The sequence below is a fragment of the Schistocerca serialis genome, chromosome 3 (genome assembly GCF_023864345.2).
Source record: "Schistocerca serialis cubense isolate TAMUIC-IGC-003099 chromosome 3, iqSchSeri2.2, whole genome shotgun sequence".
Lineage (NCBI taxonomy): Eukaryota > Metazoa > Arthropoda > Insecta > Orthoptera > Acrididae > Schistocerca > Schistocerca serialis.
This window is the reverse complement of record NC_064640.1, coordinates 209,210,169-209,233,821: the sequence shown is the minus strand read 5'-3', so window position 1 is coordinate 209,233,821 and position 23,653 is coordinate 209,210,169. Positions and strand designations below refer to the sequence as shown.

General features: G+C 45.2%; 1 protein-coding gene across 1 annotated transcript in view; it reads right to left on the bottom strand.

Annotated features, from left to right (window-relative positions):
* The window catches only part of LOC126469927 (glucose-6-phosphatase 3), a 129,625-nt gene that overhangs the window by 22,100 nt on the left and 83,872 nt on the right, over nucleotides 1-23,653 (bottom strand). Inside the window, exon 4 of the mRNA XM_050097324.1 lies at nucleotides 22,644-22,774. Within this exon, the coding sequence (XP_049953281.1) occupies nucleotides 22,644-22,774 (131 nt within the window). The remainder of the gene's footprint in view (nucleotides 1-22,643; nucleotides 22,775-23,653) is intronic.

Here is a 23,653-nt window from a genome sequence, read left to right as displayed (position 1 = left end):
TTGTGGAGAGGCCAGAATAACATGTGGTTCCTGAAGAGGGGCAGCAGCCTTTCTGGTAGATGCAGGGGGCAACAGTATGGATGACTGCCCGAATTAGCCTTGTAGCATTAATGAACATGGCCTTGAGGTACAACTGAAATCAAGAAGAAACTACAGGCATGAGGACATGCAGTTCTAACACACGGTTTAGTGGTGATGGCGTCCTCGGCACAGTATTCTGGTGCTAAAATAGTCCCCCACACAGTTTTCTGAGCAGCAACTATGCAAGTGGACATCATCAGGGAAAACACATCTGGCATTTTATGATTTGGAGAGTGGAATGTTACAGCACTTAGTCATGTAGGTAAGCTGGAGGACTTTAAATGATAGATGGATACGTTGATGCTAGATATAGTCAAAATTAATGAAGTACAATGGCAGAAAGAAAACAATTTCTAATAATGTGATTACAGCACTGTCAACACATAACAAAATATGGGCAATTCAGGAGCAAGTCTTGCAGTGAAGCATGCGCATACTTTCAAAAAGCCGAGCATGTGGCAATGCTATGTCATCGACAGAGGGGACCTCAGATGTAAGTAAGTGCACGTACGTGTGTGTGTGTTTGTGTGTGTGTGTGTGTGGGGGGGGGGAGTGTGGAGGCTGTAGGTGAGGAGGCACATAAGATCACCGTCAGAGCCCACCACGAACTGCAGTCTATTTAAGGCTAGCAAAGCTACACTCAGCCTCAGTTCTCTATGTGGAGTTGCTACAGCTCTATGCGTATATAATTAATTCTTGCTGAATGTTACTTAAATATTGTGTTCAAGTTGTTAATGCTTCCATAGAATAAAGTTGTGTTCAGTCTACTGGTCATGCTGAACTCATACCTAATTACAGCACATCTAATAATGAACAACAGAATATGAATGTGTGTGAACTAGAATGAACAATAGAAAGAAAGACAGAATTATCATAGACAAGATAAAGGCAAACTCACAACCTACTACAATTGTCCAAATATGTATGTGTACTAACTCCACACATATGGATGAATGGATTCATGGGGTTAAAGGGACCGAACTATGAGGTCATTGGTCCATTAATTATTTGTGTGTCAAGCAGGGAATAGTCCTCAGACAGGAGGGACACAAGAGAAATCCCAATAGACTCAACTGTATCTGGGAATCAAGAAAACCAATAAGTACAACTAAGTAGAAGCGAGAGAGGGGTAAAAGGGTGAAAATGGAGGACTTGCCCTACCCAGAAAGCAGCTGGAAGATGCTGGGACATGTTATGAGTCCGGAGAAACACCCTCTGCATCCGGCCAGTGCTTTCACATCCTCGATTACAACAAGAAAACTAGTTACATGGACAAAATAAAATCTCAGAATGACAACAAGTCTGTCACTCAATGACAGATGTAAAAGAATAAGGAGAATTAAAAAGGTGGAAAGGGCAGGAGCCAGGCCAGACCATTGAGCAAGGGCAGCCATGTGACACTTTGGTTGTGGAGCAGGTGACGGGGCACCTCTCCAATTCCTCAAGCAGCTGAAGATGCTAACGGACTCAACATCGCAGACAAGTAAAAACCCCTTCAACAGGTAAAACGTAAAACCAAATCAGCCACTTGGGCATCGTCTGCTAACAGCAGAGATAGCGTGTCAGTAAGTCTAAGGTTTCACTATAAGGTGGTCAAATTAGGGTAGTCCAGTAGGACGTGGGCCACTGTGAAATGGACACCACACCGACAATGGGGTGGATCCTCACGATGGGGGATGTGGCCATGGGTCATCCAAGTGTGGCCAATTAAAGAAGCAAAAACAGAAGACTGCCACATGGTCATGGTCTCCTTTATAGTTCACAGTTTATTTGGAGAAACCAGGGCACAACAATCCACATCCAAAGCCTCTAACAACAGTTGGCATACTGTCGACCAAAGGTCCAGTTCTGGTATCCTCATCTCCAAAGTCAGCACCCTGGTAGCCAACTAGTCCAACTGTCCAACTGATCAGCATGTTCATTTCCTGGGATTCTAACATGACCACAGGTTCATACAAAAATGACCAACCATCCATTATGGCAGAGGTCATACAGCAGATCCTAGATAGCCACAACCAATGGGTGTCACGGATCCCACTGATCGACAGCCTGAACACCACTCAAGGAAATCAAGAATGATTCGCCAGTGCAAGAATAAAGGTGGCTGAGGCCTTGATCAATGGCCACCAATTCTGCAGTGAATACACTATATCTGTTCAGCAGGGAGCATAGTCCACAGCACTTTGCATGTGTGTAGGCAGAACTGGTTCAACCATTAACCATAAATCCATCAGTGTACACCACGTCTGAGCCTGGAAATACATCAAGGACTTACAGGAACAGACGGTGAAAAGCCGTAGGGGATATTGAGTCTTCTGGTGCAAAGAAGTCAAGGCACATTCAAGGATGGGGTACACACCATGGAAGCACACACGATTTCTCCCTGACAAGAGGCATCAGTGTGGAAAGAGGGTATTCAGAGCACAGACTGTTTTCAAACTGCGATCATAACTCCAGATCTTGGCCTCTTTTGTGGGAGGTAGATTTCTCTCCCAGGAAGAAGGACACAGTAGTTTGGATGCTCAAGGGAGCAGTGAATGTGTGTTGCATAGTTGAGCAGCAGTTGTTGGTGCCTGACCAGTATGGGAGCAATGCCAGCCTCTGTAAACAGGCTGTTCCTAGGACTGATCTGAAAGGCAGCTGTCACAAGTTGGACCACAGAAGGGTGTATCAGGTCGAGCATCCACAGTGGTAAAGATGATGCTGAGCCATACACCAGGCTCCCATAATCAAGACGAGACAGGATTGCAGCTTTGTAGAACTGCAAAAGTTTAGAGCACCAGCTGGTGTTACTGAGACAGCGAAGAGTATTGAAGTAGGTCCAGCATGTTTGGTGAAGTTGGTGATGATGGGGAAGCCACATCAACTGGACATCAAAGACCAACCCCAAAAAATGCTAAGATTCCACCACACTGAGCAATGGTCTTGTTGGGGATGGTCAGTATGGCGGTGACAGAAGTGCATGACAATGCCTTCGCAGCAGAAAACTGGAAGCCATAGATGAGAGCCCAGGTCTGCATCTTCTGTATGGTACCCTGCAGTAGTTGTTCGGCAACACCCACAGTTGAGGAGCAATAGTAGATGCAAAAGTCATCAACATACAAGGAGGGTGACAATATAGACCTGACAGTTGCAGCTAGACCATTGATAGCCACTAGAACAATGGGCACACACAATACAGAGCACTGTGGTGCCCCATTCTCTTGTGTATAGGGAGTACTGTGGGAGACACCAAATTGAACCCAGAAAGTATAGCAAGACAAGAAGTTCTGGACAAAAATCAAGTGCTGGCCCCAGAGACCCCATTTATGGGGGGTAATGAGAATGTGCTCACATTAGGTGGTTTCATAAGCCCTCGCAACTGGAAGAAGACAGCACTAAGATGCTGGTGCCACGCAAAAGCTGACCAAATCGAAAATTCCAGCCAAACCAAACTGTCAGCAGTAGAACAGTCTTAGCGAAAACTGATCTGGGACAAACACGTTTTCTCACCACTGAGACGGGAACTCACCCTCACTTCAGATACAGTTGAAGAAGGCAAGGATGTGACATTAGCAGTCCACTGATAAGTGTGGATTTGGTCTGGTCCTGAAGATGTGTCAGTGCAAGGGGATATGGCACTAAGGAATTCCCACTCACTGAATGGAGCATTACAAGGTTCCAGGTGATTTGTAGTAAATGGTAAAGGAAGTCGCTCTGCCTGTTGTTCGAGAACATGAAATGCAGGCTGATAATTCTAAGATGGAGAGGCTTGTGCATAATAAAAAGCAAATTTTTTGGCAACTGCATCTGGATCAGTGTAGACATCACCTTGCACAGGGATATCAGGTACACCTGCAGGGTGCTGATGTCCATAGAGGCATTGAATGTTCACCCAAACCTATGAAGGAGCTGTAATGGTCCAATGGTAACAACATACCACTCCCAGCAGTCTTGCTACTGTTGTTTTATGAGGTGGCACACCGGGGTATGGAGCTGTTTAAAGGCAACGAGGTACTCCATCAATGGATGTCACTTATGGCACTGGACAGCCCATCTGCAATCTCTAATTGGCCATGGCAATTTTGGGGGTTCACCAAGGTAACGTCTACTGATGTGGGGATACCAAGGAAGAGGGGATTACTGAGTCAGCTGCTGATGGAGTGGCTACAGTTGTGCTCTGGACAACCACATCAATACCTCCATGTGGCAAGGAGTGAAGGGCAATGGCACGGGTGAAAGCATTTCAATCAGCTTTGGAGCGAGCCTGTCTGGGTGGACACCCCAGTGAGTGACGATGAAGGAGGGTCAAAACAATCGAAAAATGATCACTGTCATACAGGTCATCATGGTCTCTCCAATGAATGGATGGGAGAAGGCCTGGGCTGTAAATGGAAATATTAGTGGCCGAATATGAAGAATATGCAACACTGAAGTGTGTGAGAACACCAGTATTTCCATGGCCAGTGGTCTTAGTTCCACCCAACAAAGGGTTGGGGGCATTACAGTCACCCAATATTAAGAAGAGTGGAGGAACTGAGGAAATAGTGCAGACAACATGTTCTGGAACACTTCATCATCAAGAAGGAGATACACATAACAGTTAGTGAATTCCAGAGATGTCTTCACATGAACAGCCATGACCTCCAAAGTTGTACTGAGTAGCACATATTTTCTGCATAGAATCCAAAATGTACATGCAAATGCCACCTGATGCTCTTTCATAGTCAGTGTGATTCTTAAAATACCCCTGACAGCCACAGAAGATAGGCATCTGCATTGTTAGGAAACAAGTTTCCTGGATGGAAATTAAAAAAAAAAAAAAAAAAAAATTAGATGAAAAACTAGGGGAAATGGGCAAAACACACCAAGCTCAGATGAGTGGTGGAAAAAAACACAACAATTTCACTGTGGAGGCTTGAAGGGACCAAGGAGGCAGGTCATGCCTTAGGGCCACATGCTGCCACTGGTAGTGAACATATGTCATCAACACACATTTCTTCCAAATCAGTGTGAATGTGAATGCGCGGGGGGGTGGGGGGTGGGGGGGCTGTCTGATGCCATAGGGGCCACCAGAATCTCCCTCTTTCTGGAGGCTGGAGGCTATGAGCTGCAACCTGTGGCTCTTTCAACCTCTAGCTGGTATCTGGTTACAGGTCAGCAGAGTCCTGGTGTGTGGTATATGCTGCTATAAGACAATTACACATAGTGTTTTATACAGGTAGAAACAGTAGCACAAGACAATTTCCGGTGTATAGAAGTAGACATTACCAAAATATGAATATGCCCACTCTTTGAACTGGTTTTCAGGTGGGAATGACCCATTGTCAGAAGTCATAATGGTAATTCTGATTCAGAAGAAATTAGCTATGAAATCATGTATATACCAGTATTTATAGCAATGATATATAATAATTAGGCATACCAAAAAGCAAAAAGTTAGCCAATCAGGGTTACATACACTCCATACAATACTGATACATAATCAGAACTGAGCTGATCGGTTGGTTGGTTTAAAGAGGGCAGTAGGGGGGTGGGGTGGGGGGGGGGTGGGGGAATGGGAAGGGACCAAGCTGATAGGTCATCGGTCCCTTGTTCCTATTAAAATAGTTCCACAAGAGAAAGAATAAAACAAACGCCACTCAGAGCACAAAACTGGGAGAAAGAAAAATACCACAAGAACGACAGAAGAGCAACAAGCACTACAATGGACAAAATAGGACAAGAAAACCATACAGAGGTAGGTGTGGGTCACCCAAGCGTGGCCAATCCATGCCGACAGAACCACAAAGTACCTGCGAGAAGCCCGCATGGAAGACTTCCACACATTCGTAGCCTAATTAATGACACGCAGTTTCTTGTGCGTATTGAGACTATGCCATTCCATCTCCCAAAGCCAAAAAACCTTGCAGCATAATAATGAATGCAGGTCAGTAATTGGAATGCCTCCCAAAGCCGAAAAACCTTGCAGCATAATAATGAATGCAGGTCAGTAATTGGAATGCTGACCAGCCTGTCGGCAAGTTCGTTGCCTGGGATTCCGACACGGCCTGGGGTCAAGACAAACACCACTGAATGACTGGACTGTTTCAGGGCAGAGATGGACTCCTGGATGGTTGCTACCAAAGAATGATGAGGGTAACACTGGTTGATAGCTTGTAGGGTGCTCAGACTCAGTATACAGAAGAAACAACTCGCCAGGGCATGAACCGATATGCTCAAGAGCACAAGATACAGCCACCAACTCTGTAGTGAAAACACTGCAGCCATCGAGCAAGGAAGGCATTTCAACATGGCCTCTGCAAATGTAGGTGAAGCCAGTGACCATCAGCCATTGAGCTGTCGGTGTAAATCACTTCAGAGCCTCAGAACACATCACCAATCAAGAGGTAGTGGCAGCAGAGAGCCGTGGGAGTAACTGAGTCCTGAGGGCAATGTGAAAGGTCCAGGTGAAGCTTCGGCCAAGGTTTACACCATCGAGGTGTATGTGAATGGACCTCTAGCAGAGGTGGTAAAGGGAAGGACTCCAGTTCAGACAGAAGCAATCGGATGTGAACCGCAATCTTAAGCCCTGACCTGGGCCGCCGATGCGAGAGATGAACCGCAGTGGTTGGCAAAATGAGAAGATAATTCTGATGTGCAGGAGAACTACAAATATGTGCAATGTAACTGGTGAGCAGTTGTGCATGCCTAACCATCAATGGAGGGACTCCATAGTGGTGCACTGGGTCACGTAAACGCAACACTGAGAGCGCCGCTGAACCATTAACCAGACTATCATTGTCAAGGCGGGATTGAACAAGCGCTACATAAAGCTGCAGCAATGTAGAGTGATCTGCTCCCCAGTTGGTGTTGCTCAGGCAGCAGAGGGCATTGAGGTGATGCCAGCACTTCCACTTAAGCTGATGAAGGTGAGAAAGCCACATCAATCGGACATCAAAAACCAGTCCTAAGAATCGATATGTCTCCACAATAGAGAGTGGATCATCATTAAGGTAAAGTTTTGGTTCTTGAGCAATGGTACAACACCGACAGGAAATTTTGGATAAAAACCGGGAGCTCGTCTCTGAGAACCCACTCGTATAATGTGGCAAGGACATGTCGTCGCCAGGTCGGGTCGTAAACATTTTGTAGATCAAAAAAGATGGCAACCAGGTGCTGGTATCTGGAAAAGGCTGTTCGGATGGCAGACTCTAGGGACACAAGATTATCAGTGGTAGAGCGATCCTGGCGGAAGCTACCCCGACATGAAGCCAGTAGGCCATGTGACTCCAGGACCCAACCCAACCACCGATACACCATCATTTGGTGAGGCTGATGGTGCAATAGCTAACCACATGAATCAGGTTTTGGAATGATGGTGCTCTCCTGCCATTGCGATGGAAAGCGTCATTGCACCAGATCTGGTTGAAGGTGAGGAGATGTTGCTTGTAGTCAGATGAGAGATGTTTAATCATCAGACTGTGGATCCGATCTGGCCCAGGAACTGTGTCAGGGCAATGTGCGAGGGTGTAGAGGAGCTCCCACTCTGTAAACAGAGTGTCATAGGGTTCACTGTAGCGTGTAGTGAATGAGACGACTTTCCCTTCCATCCGCCGTTTGAGGGTGCGAAAGGCTGGGGGGTAGTCCTCCGTCGCAAAGGTTCGAGCATAGTGCTCAGTAAAGTGCTCAGCAACCGCACTGGCATCAGTAGATAACACACCTTGATGTTAACACCAGGGACACATGTTGGGGTCTGGTACCCAATAACGCGTTTGATCTTTGCCCGGACTTGGGAAGGTGACGTATGGCACCCAACAGTCTTGATGTACCTCTCCCAACACTCCTGTTTCTGTCTTTTTATAAGCTGGTGAACACGGGCATGGAGCCATTTGAAAGCTATTAGATGCCCCAGAGAAGGGTGTCGCTTATGTCGCTGTAGAGCCCACCTACATTCTTTAATGGCCTCAGCAATTTCCAGCGACCACCAAGGCACTGTCTTTCACCAGGGGCACTCTAAGGAACAAGGGATCGCATTTTCCGCTGCAGAAACGACCATTCCAGTGACCCGCTCAACCACCACATCAATGGTACTATCTGGGATAGATTCAACAGTGACAGCAGAGGGGAAAGCTTCCCAGTCTGCCCATCTGGGTAGGCATATAGGGCCATGATGTCGGGAGAGCGACAGGAAGTTAGAAAAGTTGTCACTACCACACAAGTCATCGTGGGTTCTCCAGAGGACAGATGGGAGAAGTTGAGGGCTGCAAAGTGATAAATCAGTGTCCGAGTAAGTGCCATGAGCCACAATGTAATGTGTGGGGGCCCCAGTATTTAGGAGGCATATGTCGAACTGAGACAGTAAATTTTTTACATTTCTACCTCAGCCAGTAAGCATGGTGCCACCCCACACGGGGTTATGGGCATTAAAGTCTCCCAAAAGTAGGAAAGGTTTAGGGAGTTGATGAATCAGTAAAGCCAATAGGTTCAGGGGCCCTACACCATCTGGAGGAAGATATACATTGCAGACAGTTGTTTCCTGTGTCATCCTTATACTGACAGACACAGCTTCAAGAGGAGTGTAAAGGGCACAGGTTCACTACAGACCAAGTTCAGGACATAGTTGCAAACTCCACCTGACGCTCCATTATATTCACTATGGTTCTTGTAATATCCCCTACAGCTGTGGAGGGCAGAGGTCCACATTGCCGGGAACCAGGTTTCCTGGAGGGCAATGCAGAAAGCAGGTGTAAAGCTTAACAGTTGCCATAGCTCAGCCAGGTGGTGGAAAACACCGCAGCAATTTCATTGGATGACGTTATTGTGAGGCTGGGAAGGCATGAAACACTCAATGAGGCAGTCTACGCCTCAGGGTCACCAGCTGCCACCGGAAGAGTACCTGTGCGATCAACATCCATTGTGTCTGAGGGCCCAGCGAGATCTAGGTCCTCAGCGGACACCAGAATCTCCACTTCATCCTCAGACGCAGAGGTTATAGATAGCAGTGGTGTGGGTGCCACCACAGTGCCATGGTTCTTGGGGGTCTTTTTCTTCTTTTGCTTCTCTCGCTGCTCCTTAGGTTTTTCCGGCTGGGAGGACTTCACTGACTCAGTCTCAGGGACTGAGGACGACCGTGAAGCTCTACGACCAGCTACCTGTGGGTGCTTCAGCCACTGGCAGGTATCCGCTTTGCCACTGGTAGGAACCTGGGAAGGGAGTGACCCAAGGGACCCCTTCCCAGCGAGAGGAGCTGAAGAAGACTTATGCTTCTCCGGCTGAGAAGGTGAACTGATGTCCCCGATGGTTTGGTGGGTGTTGTTCCCGAAGTAGGTGGTGCAATAGCAACAGGGAGGGAAGTGTCCCCCACCATCAGGTGTAGTCTTACAGCTCTGAGAGCCGACTGGAATTGGCAGAACTGATGGGGCTGTAACTATTCTCATAGTGGCGGCAAAAGAAGATGTCATAGGCAAAGGATGTAGGCGTTCGAATTTCCTCTTAGCCTCAGTGTACGTCAGTCGGTCCAGTGTCTTGTATTCTATGATTTTCCGTTCTTTCTGGAGAATCCTGCAGTCCAGTGAGAAAGGGGAATGGTGCTCCCTGCAGTTGACTCATGAAGTATTGGGTTGTGATGGACATCCACAGTCACGACATATGATGCTGGAAGTAAAGTGGCAAGATGTATGCCCAAACTTCCAGCACTTACAGCACCACATCGGGGGAGGGATATATGGCTTGACATCACACCTGTATACCATCACCTTCACCTTCTTGGGTAATGTATCACCCTCGAAGGCCAAGATGAAGGCACCGGTGGCCACCTGATTATCCTTTGGACCCCTATGTGTGCGCCCGAGGAAATAAACACCTCATTGCTCTAAGTTGGTGCTCAGCCCGTCATCAGACTGCAAAAGAAGATCCCTGTGAAATATAACACCCTGGACCGTATTTAAGCTCTTAAGGGGTGTTATGAAACAGAAACATCCCCCAGCTTGTCACAGTCAAGTAGTGCCTGTGACTGGGCAGAGGACGTCGTTTTGATCAAGAATGACCCTGAGTGCATTTTAGACAATCCCTCCATGCCCCCAGACTTGTCCTCTAACGCTCCACAGAAATCTGAGGCTTCATCGACATGAAGGATTCCCCATCAGTTCTCCTATAGACAAGGTAACAGGGTGAATAAGATTTGCTGCCATCCTTAGCCTGGCATTCCTCCCATGGTGTGGCCAGGGAGGGGAACAATTGGGGGTCATACTTCCGTGCACTGAATTGGGTCCTTGAGTGCTTAGAGACTGCTGGTGTTTGACCACCAGCAAGTGATGATGTACTACGCTTGATGGTATGTCATCCGCCCTGATGCCACCCATTCTGAGCAGGGGCCCTCTCCACGGGCACCACCCAGACGCAGCAAAGGCCACCTGGCAGGATGGCCATTGCTGGAGTCCCGATGCCCCAGGGTGATGGGCATCTACTTCTTGGCATACGTGGTGTGTTAACAGCACAGACATCAGCAGAGTGATCCCTATGTAGTCAGGGGGCTACAACCAACAGGGTAAATGGTGGCCCCACCACAATGGACTGGCTACTGTGCTGGATATCAGGTACAAACAACCAAACAAATCCATTATCATTGTCAGTGCAGAAAACGATACTGTACAGTGGATAGAGGAAAATGCAACCAGGAAGGTGACCTCACCCAACAGCTGGAGAATGAGTGGAAGTGCAGATCCACATCGATGAAGGATGTGACAGGTCTCAGTGCATGATGGAGATGATGCACTATGTAAGGCGCCCTTCCCCAGTTGGCTCGCCCTTCGGGAAAACTTAGAAGAATGGAGGTCAAACTCGACACAGGACCATCACGTAAAGGCCGAAACATGTGAGACTCCTTTTAGTCACCTGTTATGACAGGCAGGAATACCTTGGGCCTATTCTAACCCCCGGACCCACAGGGGTACAGAACATAAGTCTTGTGCATAACAGAATATTTACGAGTTATATAACAGAATGTGTTCCATTGGAGAATTTTATGGTGTGTGTGGAATACCAGGCAAAGAGGGCACCAACAAAGAATGTATTTCAGCAGGTACAAGTTAATGACATACAATATGTCATAATGTGGCAACTGTAATATTCTATTTTGCAAAAAATTGTGTGGTACAATGAGTAAATATTCATTACCTCTGTCATTCATGATTATGACTGTGGGTAGTTAAGTTTAAAAAGTAGCTCACATACAGCAAATTACTTGCAAGATCTTGGTAATAAATGACCTGTCTTATATTTGTTAAAACTGGTCCGGTATAGAGTGCCAACATCTAGTTAAATATGAAACTTGAAAAATCTGACAAAATATGTTCTTAATATGGATTAACTTTTTTTCAGATCAGAGAAGAATGAACACGAAATAATCTGTCGAACACACCATAAATTTCATCATAAGTTTGAAAGACAGGTATTTAGATTGAAAGACCACTGAACAGACAAGAATTCAAAAACTAAAACATATCTACAACATTTGTATGCATGAGTATGAGCAAAATTGAGTCATAAATGTACATATCCAAAATTATTATATGAAGCAGACACTGTATACAACAAGAAAATTAGTACAAGAGTTATGAGAGGTAGAAGTATGATCTTGTTTTCAGCAAGTAGAACAACTGAATGCACTCACTAAATGACTTTTGCAACAGATACTCTGAGGCAAGGAACATGGTTGAATAAAACCTTAAAAATCCTTAAATGAAGAGTGCAAGCTAATCCATTGTACATAACCCCTGAGGTGAAATGTATTATTGACTACAAACCGTATAAACACTGAGGTGAAGAACATAATTGACTACAAATTGCAGAGGCACTATGTGAAGAATATATAAGCTCCAAGGCAAAGGGTATATCATCACTAACCAGTGCTAAGGCAAAATAAAATATTCACAGCAATCATAGCTTGTCAACAAAGTAAAATAAACTGAATGCATAACTATGATTGCTCTTATTGATGAAATGGGAAATATATATTTTTTTTTAAAAATTTATGACATATTTGCAATTCACATAAGCACAAAGATGAAGTGTGCATAAACTGCAAGTTTTGTAAAAATGATGACAGAATGTATAATTACTGGAAACTGTATAAACCCTGAGGTGAAGAATAATTACACACTGAGGTAGCAAATACAATACTGCAAATTGTATTAGCACAATGGCAAAGGATATAATTAACTGTAAATTGCATAAGCACAGTGGTGAAATGTATACAAAGTTCTGTGGCAACAAAAAACCATTACATGCAGGCAGCATGAGCATTGCACAATGAATATAATTAATGTTGGGTCAAAGGGCGTAATTAATGACAAATTGCATGAGCATTGCAACAGAAAATACATACACTGTTCAGTCACATTAATATGACCATCACTCAAAAGCTCGAATAACCTCCTCCTGCCGTGCATTAAGTGCAGAAAGTGAGTCAATGAGGCTCGGGACAGTACCAACAGGGATGTGGATCCATGTTAACTCCAGTGTTGTGGTCAGATGCGCTAGGTTTTGCAGTATTGGCCACTATCCATTTGGCGAACTTTCAAATATGTGTGCTGCCACGTTTCCTACAGCAACCACCACAGCACAAGAGTGTTGCCACAAATGATTACACTGCTGCCAATGAGATGCAAACATCTCCTCTCTGGAGCTCCAGTGACAGGTGTACTCGAGTTCCAACATTCACGCACTGAGTCCATTTTGTGTGTTTGGCAGTTGAATACAATTTACATATTTTTGTAGTGGCCAGGGCTCGTGAACTACTGAACAGTTATTGTACTGAAGACTGGCTGATTTGTAAATCTGTAGTATCTGCGTGTGTTTCAATATTCAAAGCTACTATTGTCAACTGATGCTACAACTACAGCAATGAAGTTATGTTTTATTTTTACTATTTGACATTAGACGTAGAATAAATTAATATCTGAATTCTCTGTTCATAAACAGCATCAGTTCCTCATGCCAGTATCCACTAATGAGCCACACAGTGTGCAAGGGAGACATAACGAGTTTCTCGGTTGATAATCAATCGCACAAACGGTCTGATCTTGGTGGTCCCAAAGATTTTCAACTGACTTTAAATTTGGTGAGTTTGGTGGCAAGAAGAGTATGATAAACTCATCCTGGTGTTCTTTGAATCACACACATATGATGGTGCAATATCCTGCTGGTAGATTCCATTGTGCATAGGAAAAATAAATTGCATGTCGACCCATATAGTGTCCCCAGGGATGCATGCACTCTTCTGCTGAACCATTGTACCTTCCAGAATGGTGAGACCATTGAGAAAATTCCACAAAAACATTTATCAGACCATAATGCTCCCTCTCAGAAGTTTCATGCTGTACATGCCAATGGCTATCTGTCCGATGGAGCATAAAATGTGATTCATCTGAAGACACTACCTGTCGCTGCTCAGTGGATGTCCAGTTGTGGTACTGGCATGCAAAGTCCAGCCTTTATTGGTGGTGCACAACAGCAGTCAGCATGAGTGAATAAACCACACACCTGCTGTGGCAGACAATGCGCAATAACGCTCGCAGTTGTTCAACAGTTAAATGTCTGTTCACCCATACACATCTCCACAGCTGTCATTCACCCCTGTCATCTATGGCCTGTGGAGCATCACAGTTGCCTTGGTGCCAGATTTGGATAGCGCCGATTTTGCCGTGCATGGTATACTTAATCTACAGCGGTATAGGAACAATTTACAAACTTACCCATTTTGGAAATACTTCCAAGCCTTGGCCTGAATGTCAATGATTATAGCGTTTTGGACAACAGATAAATTGCTCTGTTTCCACATTACGACAACAACTGCACTGTTTTCGACATCCCCCTGACGTGCTTCATATATCCTTCATTGCCAGTGCTAGTTTGAACATATGAATATTAATTGTGTTACTGAAGAATGTTGGGAAAGTGGAGATTATAAATTTTTGAGACTATGATCACTGGACTTTAATACCTTGAAATTTTTTCTTGTGCTGTTACATCAACAATAGCGTTTTTGTTCCACATCTACCACAAAACCTCAAGCACTCGCAACACCATATTACAGCAGCTGTTCTTACATGCACCCCTGATATGCTGGGTCAAATATGCGCAGAATTGGACTACTCATTAGATGTGTGCTGTGTGACAAAGGATGGACACACAGAATGTTTATAAGCATTGTTAAAAAGAAGAAGAAGAAGAAGAAGAAGAAGACATTGAGGGTTTGTCTTTCACATGCTGTATGATTGTTACATTGTTCTTGGCCAGTACGTGTACCATTTTTTGCAATGTTTCATAGACTTTGTAATTACCTTGTATAAAGATACAAATTGACATTGAGAATACCAAAGATGTGATTAAACATGTCAGCTCCTCTGCTCTATATCTACCTTCAGCACAACTCAAAGCATAACTGTTTTACAAGGAGATAGACATGAAACGGATAAAACCAGGATGCACAAAGTGGAGTGGTGTGGTCCAGCATTTATCACATTAAACATTGGCTCAATAGTGAAGATTTCCTGTCTCGAGTCCTGGTCTTCATTGCATATGGTGTAAGCATGGCAGTATATTTCAGGGATGTAAGAAAGAATATTTTTAAAGGCTCCTCACAAGGACAATCTGACTTTTACCAAATACTGTTACTTTATCCATGGAAATAGATCTGATCTCCAAACTGCACAGCAGTTAACTATAGGTACTCTCATGAGGTATGAACACATGAAGCACTTTCCTCCTCTGTTGCAACATGTTACGAACTGCAGTAGCCACCAGAAAGATCGCGGGAGGCGCACATCGGCACAGCGCGTCATGAACAGTAGTTGCTGCAAGTAAAGTCCTGTCCACCAGAGGGCACACAAGAATTCGGCCTCGCCCTCTGCTGGCGGAACAACAACTCAGGCAGCACGGACCGTGCCTAGTCAGTTTTACATTGGGCATGCCTAGCAGACAGTTCCCTGTCTACACTATGTGAAGTGCGACGGACAACGTGAATCGTGTTATTACAAAATTGGCGACGAGTAGGGTCGTTCTTTCGCGTATTAAGTCGTCGTTCTGGTTTTGCAGCTTACCCACGGCATGGAGGATTTAGTGCGGGTTTTGGTTGAGCATCAGAAGGAGCTCATGGCAACCTTGAAACAAGCACTTCTGGCATTGCTCTCCACGCAGTCTGCTCCAGTGCCGTTCCCTCCACCCTTTTCCCTGTATGACGAGACGCCGGAGGATTGGGACGCATATGAACATCGCCTTCGGCAGCATTTCCAGGCATTTCATGTTGCCGATGCGGAGGTATGTCGTGCTCTTTTCTTGTCTTGGATATCTCCCTTGCTGTATCAAGTTTTGCAGCAGCTAGCGCCATTGCAGGAACCTTCGTCCTTGTCTTTTGACGCATTGTGTTCATTGCTGTCTTCATATTATCGCTGCCGCACACATGTTGTGGTGGCTAGGGTCGAGTTCTATCAATGCAAGAAACAGCCTCATCAGTCTTACCGGGCATCGGCCCCTACCCTGCACGGTCTTAGTCACAAGTGTCATTTTGTCACGGAGCAGTCGCGAGAGTCGTATGCCCACATTATTGTATGAGACGTCATTGTTCATTCGGCCCCTGATAGGGAGGTCCGGCAATGGGCCCTGCAGTTGGAAGACTCTTCCCTTGAGGAAGTCCTGTCAATTGCTCAATCGTATGAAGTCTCTCACGCCGCAGGTCAACAGTTGGAAGCGTGGTGCGACGCGGCGGTTCAGGGCAGCGTCCGGGGTGGATGATGTGCGAGCAGTACAATCCAGCCGTTACGGCCGCTCCCACACGATGCGTAAACAGAGTTCCGGCCGCCGGCCCCTGTTACCGTCCTGTTCGAAGGGCTATATACATCATGATCGGTCAGAGTGGGCCCAGCGTTGGGCCGTTTGTCGCAAATGTAATAAAAAAGGACACATTGCTAAAGTTTGGCGTTCAGCCTAAAAATAATCGAAGGAAGCAGGTACAGAGAACATGGACGTTGACATTCAGGAAGTTTCATCAGGAAAGGCTCCCGACGCATCGGAACACAAACTCTTTATTGAGGTGTCGGTTCGGTCGCGCCGACTAAAACTGCAGGTAGATACAGGCGCGGCAGTTTCCTTGTTGAATGCACAAACTTACTCCGACCTTGGGTCGCCCCCATTGGCGCCAGTTTACCGGCATCTCCGCAGTTATGGTAAACAGTTCATTCCCCTGCTGGGTCAATTCACTACCGACGTTACTTACAAAGCAGTCACTCAGCCTCTTACTTTTATTGTTGTCAGTGATGTGAGCTCTGCTAACCTTTTTGGATTGGATGCCTTTCAAGATTTCGTTTTTTCTATCGCAGACACTGTACAGTTGGTCTCCGAAGAAGTTCCCTATCAATCATTGGAATCTTTGACCTCTGACTTTAAGGATATCTTTGAGGAGGGCCTGGAGCATGTTTCAGACTTTGAAGCTCACTTAACGTTGAAGGCGTTGGCTCGCCCGCGTTTTCAACGCGTGAGGCAGATCCCCTTGTCTCTCCGCCCTCACATAAGAGCAGAGCTAGACCGGCTGACAGCCCTCGGGGTCGTTCTTCCCATTTCTTCTAGTGAGAGGGCTTCGCCCCTCGTTATTGTCAGGAAACCCTCGGGAAAATTACGTCTTTGTGGCGATTTCACGGCCACCATTAATTCCCAATTGGTGGTGGACACCTATCCCTTGCCTTGTTCTGATGAATTGTTCTCCGCTGTGGTGGGAGGCCAATATTTTTCGAAAATCGATCTTTCGGAGGCTTATCATCAGATACCACTTGATGCGGACACCAAATGGCTGGCGGTCGTCAACACCCCGTTTGGCGTTTACCAATACCAGAGGTTTGCCTTCAGAATATCCAGTGCCCCGGTGATATTTCAGCGTTATCTTGAGCACATCACATCGACTATCCTTCATTGTATTAATTACCTGGACGACATAATTGTCACAGGCCACAGCACAAAGGAACACTTGCACAACCTTTGAACCCTCTTTCTCAAATTCAGGTCCGTGGGCCTGCGTTGCAACCTGCGTTAGTCGACTTCTTCCAACCGTCCATTGAGTATGTGGGCTATACCATCTCTCGGCATGGCGTCCAGCCGCTAGGAAGTTTGGTCCAAGGTATCGTCGACCTTTTGCAGCCCGCTTCGCTGAAGGAGTTATAAGCTTTTTTAGGCAAGATTGCCTATTACCACCGGTTCATTCCCAGGGCTTCCACCATAGCCCACCCGCTGTACTGCCTTCTGCGCAAGGGTGTTCCTTTTGATTGGTCGCCTGCATGCAAGCGAGCGTTCACCTCGTTGTAGGGCCTCCTCACATCAGCACCTTGTTTGGCTACTTTTGACCCCAATAAGCCGTTGGTCCTGACTACAGATGCTTCGCAGTATGGGGTGGGGGTGGTCCTGGCCCATTGCAGTGCGGATGGCTCCGAGCAGCCACTGGCGTTTGCGTCTAAAGCTCTTAGTCCCGCGCTGGCCCATTACTCCCAGGTGGAAAAAGAGGCTTTGGCCATTGTCTATGCTGTTACCAAGTTTCACCCTTTCTTGTATGGCACGAAGATTCATTTAATCACTGACCATAAGCCATTAATATCGTTATTTGGCCCCGCCTCTCAGATTCAAGATAGGGCGGCCCACAGACTGCAGCACTGGGCCTTGTTCCTCTCTAAGTACCATTATGACATTCATTTTCGCCCTACCGGACAGCGTGCCAACGCTGACGCTCTTTCCTGTCTTCCGGTGGGCCCGGATCCTAAGTTCAATCGGGAGGAGATTATGTGTTTTCATTTGGATGTGGTGTCCCGCCAAGTGGTTGATGGCTTCCGAATCACTAGTTCTAGAGTCGCCAGGGAAACGGTAGCTGACCCGGTTCTCTGGCAAGTAGTTCGCCTCGTTCAGCAGGGGTGGTTGTCCCGACCTCCAGGCCGGGCCTCGGACCCTCTTCGTAATTATTTTGTTCTGCGAGACCGCATGTCAGCCTTGGAGGGAGTTCTCCTTCTGGCTACCAATGATACAGCTCCTCGCGTGGTTGTTCCTGCAAGTTTGCCAAGGGAGGTCCTCACGTTATTACATGAGGGGTACTGGGGTGTTCCCCGTACTAAAACATTGGTTTGCAGACATGTGTACTGGCCCAGTATTGACAGAAAAATTGAGCACTTGGTGGCCGCCTGTTCCCAGTGTGCGAGCCAACAGGCGCCTCCCAGGTCAGTGTTCTCTTCATGGCCGCCTGCAACCCAGGCATGGGAACGTGTTCACATAGATTTTGCGGGCCCGTTTCTCAATGGCTTTTGGCTCATTGTCATTGATGCTTATTCCCGATCCCCATATGTGGTTTGCTGCTCCTCAACCACTTCAGAAGTTGCAACCCAGGCACTCGCAAAAATCCTTTCTGTGGTAGGTCTGCCAGTCACCCTGGTATTGGACCTCAGTTTATTTTGCAGACCTTCCAGGATTTTTGTAGACGCTTCAGTATTCGGCACGTTTGCTCTCCCCCCTTTCATCCACAATCTAATGGGGAAGCTGAGCGCATGGTGAACACATTTAAGACGCAGATGAAAAAGTATGTGCACAAATTTCCTGCGGAGGAGGCGGTGACGTTTTTCCTGACGGCATACCGGACCACACCGATGGGAGAACGCAGCCCCGCAGAGCTCCTCCACAGGCACCAACCTAGGACTCTGCTGCACCTCCTCCGGCCTGGTCCTCGCCAGTCTTCGCAAAACGGGGTACCCGGCTTTCCACCGGGTATGTCGGTCTGGGCACGTGGGTTTGGTTGCACTCCACGTTGGATACCCGCGGTGGTCCTGCACCGCAATGGCCGCCGGCTCTATACCTAGCAGGCGGGGGACCGGGAGGTACGTCGTCACCAAACTCAGCTACGTCCACATTTGGGCACCCACCCTCCGACCCCTCAGGCTTCCCCATTGCCGGCACCCGAGTTGTTTTCTCAGGGGACGCTACCGCCCCTCCCACCTGTGACTCCGCCATACTGTGATGGTTCTCAGCCTTGGCGGCCTCGAGTAGCTCCAGCACCAACATCGCCATCGTTAGAGATGCCCCAGCGAGAGCCAGCCCCCCTCGCAGGCCCGGTTTCTCAGGAGGCTGGTTCACCTGTGGTCCTATCGTCCCCGCCACTGGGTCTTGCCCCTCTGAGGTGGAATGGGATCTGGAGCTCGACAGCTTGTCGCCCGTTCTGTCCCGGGCTCCGGTGGTGGGACGACAGGGCCCTCTTCGTGTCGGTCACTTCCAATGGTATTCGAAGGTTCTGGCTAGAGGGTTGGCAGATCCCCCCCGACTCCAGCATCCCAATGGACGTGGAGGTCATCGCTGCTGCACGACGCTCCACTTTCCAACGCAGTGGATCACAGTGGCTTCACCCCCCGAAGGAGGAGGAATGCAGTAGCCACCAGAAAGATTGCGGGAGGCGCACATTGGCACAGCGCATCACAGACAGTAGTTGTCACAAGTAAAGTCCCATCCACCAGAGGGCACGCGAGAATTCGGCTGCACCCTCTGCTGGTGGAACAACAACTCAGGCAGCACGGGCCGTGCCCAGTCAGTTTTACATCGGACATGCCTAGCAGACAGTTCCCGGTCTACACTATGTGAAGTGCGACGGACAACGTGAATCATGTTATTACACAAACACTGCTTGGTGTATAAGACTGCAGGCTTTTTCTGCAAATTTGGTAAGTGGAATCATATAAAGTTATAGACCAAGTAACACTAGCATATTAACATCTCAAAACAAAATTTTGTACTCAGTTGAGAATCACAAGTAGGAGATTGTGTAAAATATTGCTTCCTTACATTGACTTTCAAATAATATCTAGAGAAGTTTCCATCACTGCTTGCAACATTTCCACTCATCCCATCTAACATCAATGTTTCATTCATATTTTAACTGTTCAAGGTGATACATTAAACACCTCTGCAGCATGATATACCTAATAACTGCAAAAAATTTAGTACTTTAAAGTTGTTAAATGTTACTCCAATATGCCCATACAAATTTATGTAAAGATCCACAGATATCATACCAAACCCAACTCATCTACATTGTCCTTACAGCAGATTATTGTATGTGGTATTCCAAATAAGAAACCTGGTACAATGAGTAAGACAGTCTAGAATAGTTACATAGTTGTCACTTGCTTGAGGTTCCTTTAACACTGAACCTTTAATAGCGAAGGTCAAAGGTCCTGTGTAAACACTTACCACAAAACACATTCATATAATGTTGTCAAGCCTATAGAACCTTCAAACCAAAACCTTATTATTGACATTTTCTTACTGCAGTGTGTTCTGAGGTTTAGATGTCCTGTATCAGAGAAACTTTTGAACATTTTTCTGTTTATAGAGGAATGCAACCAATCTTTGACATTTAGTCAATGTGGTGAGATATTATGGTCATGTTGTTTACTTTCAAACAAGTCTTTTGACAGACTGTCATGCTCAATTAGCAAGTTATGTATTATCTGCATCATAACTTACACCCACCTGTCTGCAACTCGTATGGTTTGTGGAAATGCACTGTAAAAACATCATTAACCTACTATGTTGCTTCTTCATGGGATGCGCAAGTTAACAATAACTTGGTAATTGCAGCACAGTACTAACTGGGGTGATCGGAACTTAGTCTACATTTCAAGTGCCAAGAGGTACATCAGCTCTTTTGCTATTAGTTGGACCAAGCTAGACACACAAAAGTGAACTTAAACTATAAATTCACAGACACATCTGAAAAATTTCATTTCCAGCAAAATAACTAACTCTTCAATTAAATTTCCAATGTTGTTCTTTACTTATAATAATAGATGAGCAAACACTCTGGTGTAGGTTTCACATTATATACACCTATTTATAGAAAAACCACACAAATTAAAACAGGCACCAAATGTTAGCACCCAATTCAACAAAAACTACAGTTTCATTATTATAACCTACCTTCAGCTATAGCTTTGTAAGAACTTCACTTAAGTACTCCATGTATGCCACAGTTCCAATCTTAAAAGTTGCCTGTGTTACAGAAAACATTTTGTATAATGATGTAAGCCACATATAAAAGCTGAAAACAAGTCATGTGTGTGGGAAATGTTCTCAGATTTTCACCCAGGGTGGGACTATGATTCAAAATCTTTCTTATAACTATAACCGGTAAACTTCGAGGAAGTGTGAGACATGTTAAGAGTAGCAGAGTTATTGTGAACTTAAGTATCAGCTAACATAAAACTGATTTTTAAAGTGTACATTATATGTAACACAACAAATACAAAAAAAGATAACTTTCACACAGCAGTTCATTATCCATTGGCCAATCACAATAATAATAAGACAGAAAAAAAAGTTTCCAACAGCCCCATACCCTGGATGAAGATGTGAAAACAAATCAGAAATTTATCCTAAGGGAAAGATTATTGCATAAAAAAGTTTTGAAAATCCCAATAGGATAAGCTGCATACAATCACTGTGTACAACACCCACAATCAGCACTACACAACTAAGCAACAAACTACCAACGTGCAACTGAATAACTGGTGTCTCAACAGCAAGCACACATGCAGCTATCATCCAGTTTTGAAGCAGGGCATAAGCAAAAACTGTACACCTAAACAAGTCAAAAGAAGCTATACTTTCACATTATATTTAAGATAATCTAAACTAAGGAAGCTGATATCAAAAGTATACTTCAAAACAAATGTTATAAATATTACATCCTTAATCATGAAGGGTATGCACTCTGATCCAGAAAGAAGGCAGAAAAATCATTAATTAAAAGGATGCAAAAACTGCTATCTGAATTGAAAATAAAGATGCTTAGGTTACAGACACAAAATTCTCTGGTCCTACGATGCTGGCATATTATAATTAAAAATGTAATGCAATGGAAATTATACATTTTGAAGGGGGTATTCATAACAGAGCTTTCCACTTTTGAAGGCTTAATAAGGTTCAAAGTATGAAGACACTGTCCAATAATTCAGTCTTATATAACAGATCTAGTAAAAGCATTTTCGATGGACCCATCGCATATGAGAAGAGGTCGTCACTTGAGCAGAGTAAACAGTCATGGTGAAACATAGACACAGGTCAAGACTGACTGGATGGAGGAAAGACTGAATTATATATGGGAGAAGAAGAAATGCTGATTACTCAAAGCAGTATAAATTGTAAAGGCACATTTACAGCAGTTTCATGTATTTAAAAATGTTGCTTAGTATATGCCTACTGACATTTCAAACTATGAACAAAAATGAAAAATAAAATAGGAAGAATGTATAATATTAAACAGCGATGTCTTATTTGCGGTTTTGAGCCCAGCAAGGCATTCAGAGCATATACAGTGGTCCATATACATCAGTTTTGCCAGAAATTTAATATCATAGGCTTTTTATCACAATAAATGCATTATCAGAAAAGAACAAGTGCTGTAATTTAACTGCCACTGTTACTGCTGAGCCATATTATAAGCAATGTGATAAGCTGAGTATTAAACTGATGACAAACAGGGCACCATGGAAAAGCTTCACTCACTAACATGTATATTTTTCACTTACCACATATAAAGCCTAGAATACACTGGTGTGGAAAATGAGCAGCTATGTACATTCTTGATACTGCAACCAATGCAACAGTCCCCATAAAGGCAGTCAATGAGAGAATTATCAGCAGCATTTTCCTTACAGCACTATGGAAAGAAAATATAGTGTTACTCCTGCTTGTTTAATCATACAGCTGTCCTATCCTGCACATTAACAATAATAAAACATAAGCATGGTAGAGTGAAGGTTACTGAAAGACTTGAAACTTTTCATTTGGTGACAGACTGCCATGCCATGTGAGCTGTTAACACTTCTCATTTGCACAACTGGCTATTGTTTGTTATTGTAAGCCATGAAGTTAGTCTTTAGAAAACAAGATAGCATTTGTGCAGTTTACTAGATGCAAGTGAGACAAACTGGGAAGCCTTCATGAGTTTCAATGTTAACAGAGGGGTGGATGGAGTTCATTAGAGTAAATGATTGCCAGTGATATTAAACTGAACATATTTAGCAGGCTGGGCCTGACCAAGTGTATCATCACTTGCAGAAATACAATAGGAACATGCAGATGACATTGAGATCATGCATCTGTGTTTCGAGGTATCTTACATCACGCTTTTACACCAAAATTTGATCTTGGCAAGTTGGCATGTGATGGGCAGCGAGAGAGAGAGAGAGAGAGAGAGAGAGAGAGAGAGAGAGAGAGAGAGAGAGACAGCTCTCCTTCACAGGAAGAATGTCTGCCTGTAGTTCTTTACATAACTTCAATTTATTCAATTTCACTGCCATCGACATTATGAAAGACGCATGTCAGATGAGGTAATATGTCCTTGACTCATTACCGAGTGAGGCAGCACAGTGGTTAGCACACTGCACTCACATTCGGGAGGATGACAGTTCAAATCTGTCTGGCCATTCAGATTTAGGATTTCCATGCTTTCCATAAATCACTCCATGTAAATGCAAAGATGATTCCTTTAAAAGGGCATGGCTGATTTACTCCGCCATCCACGAAACAATCAGAG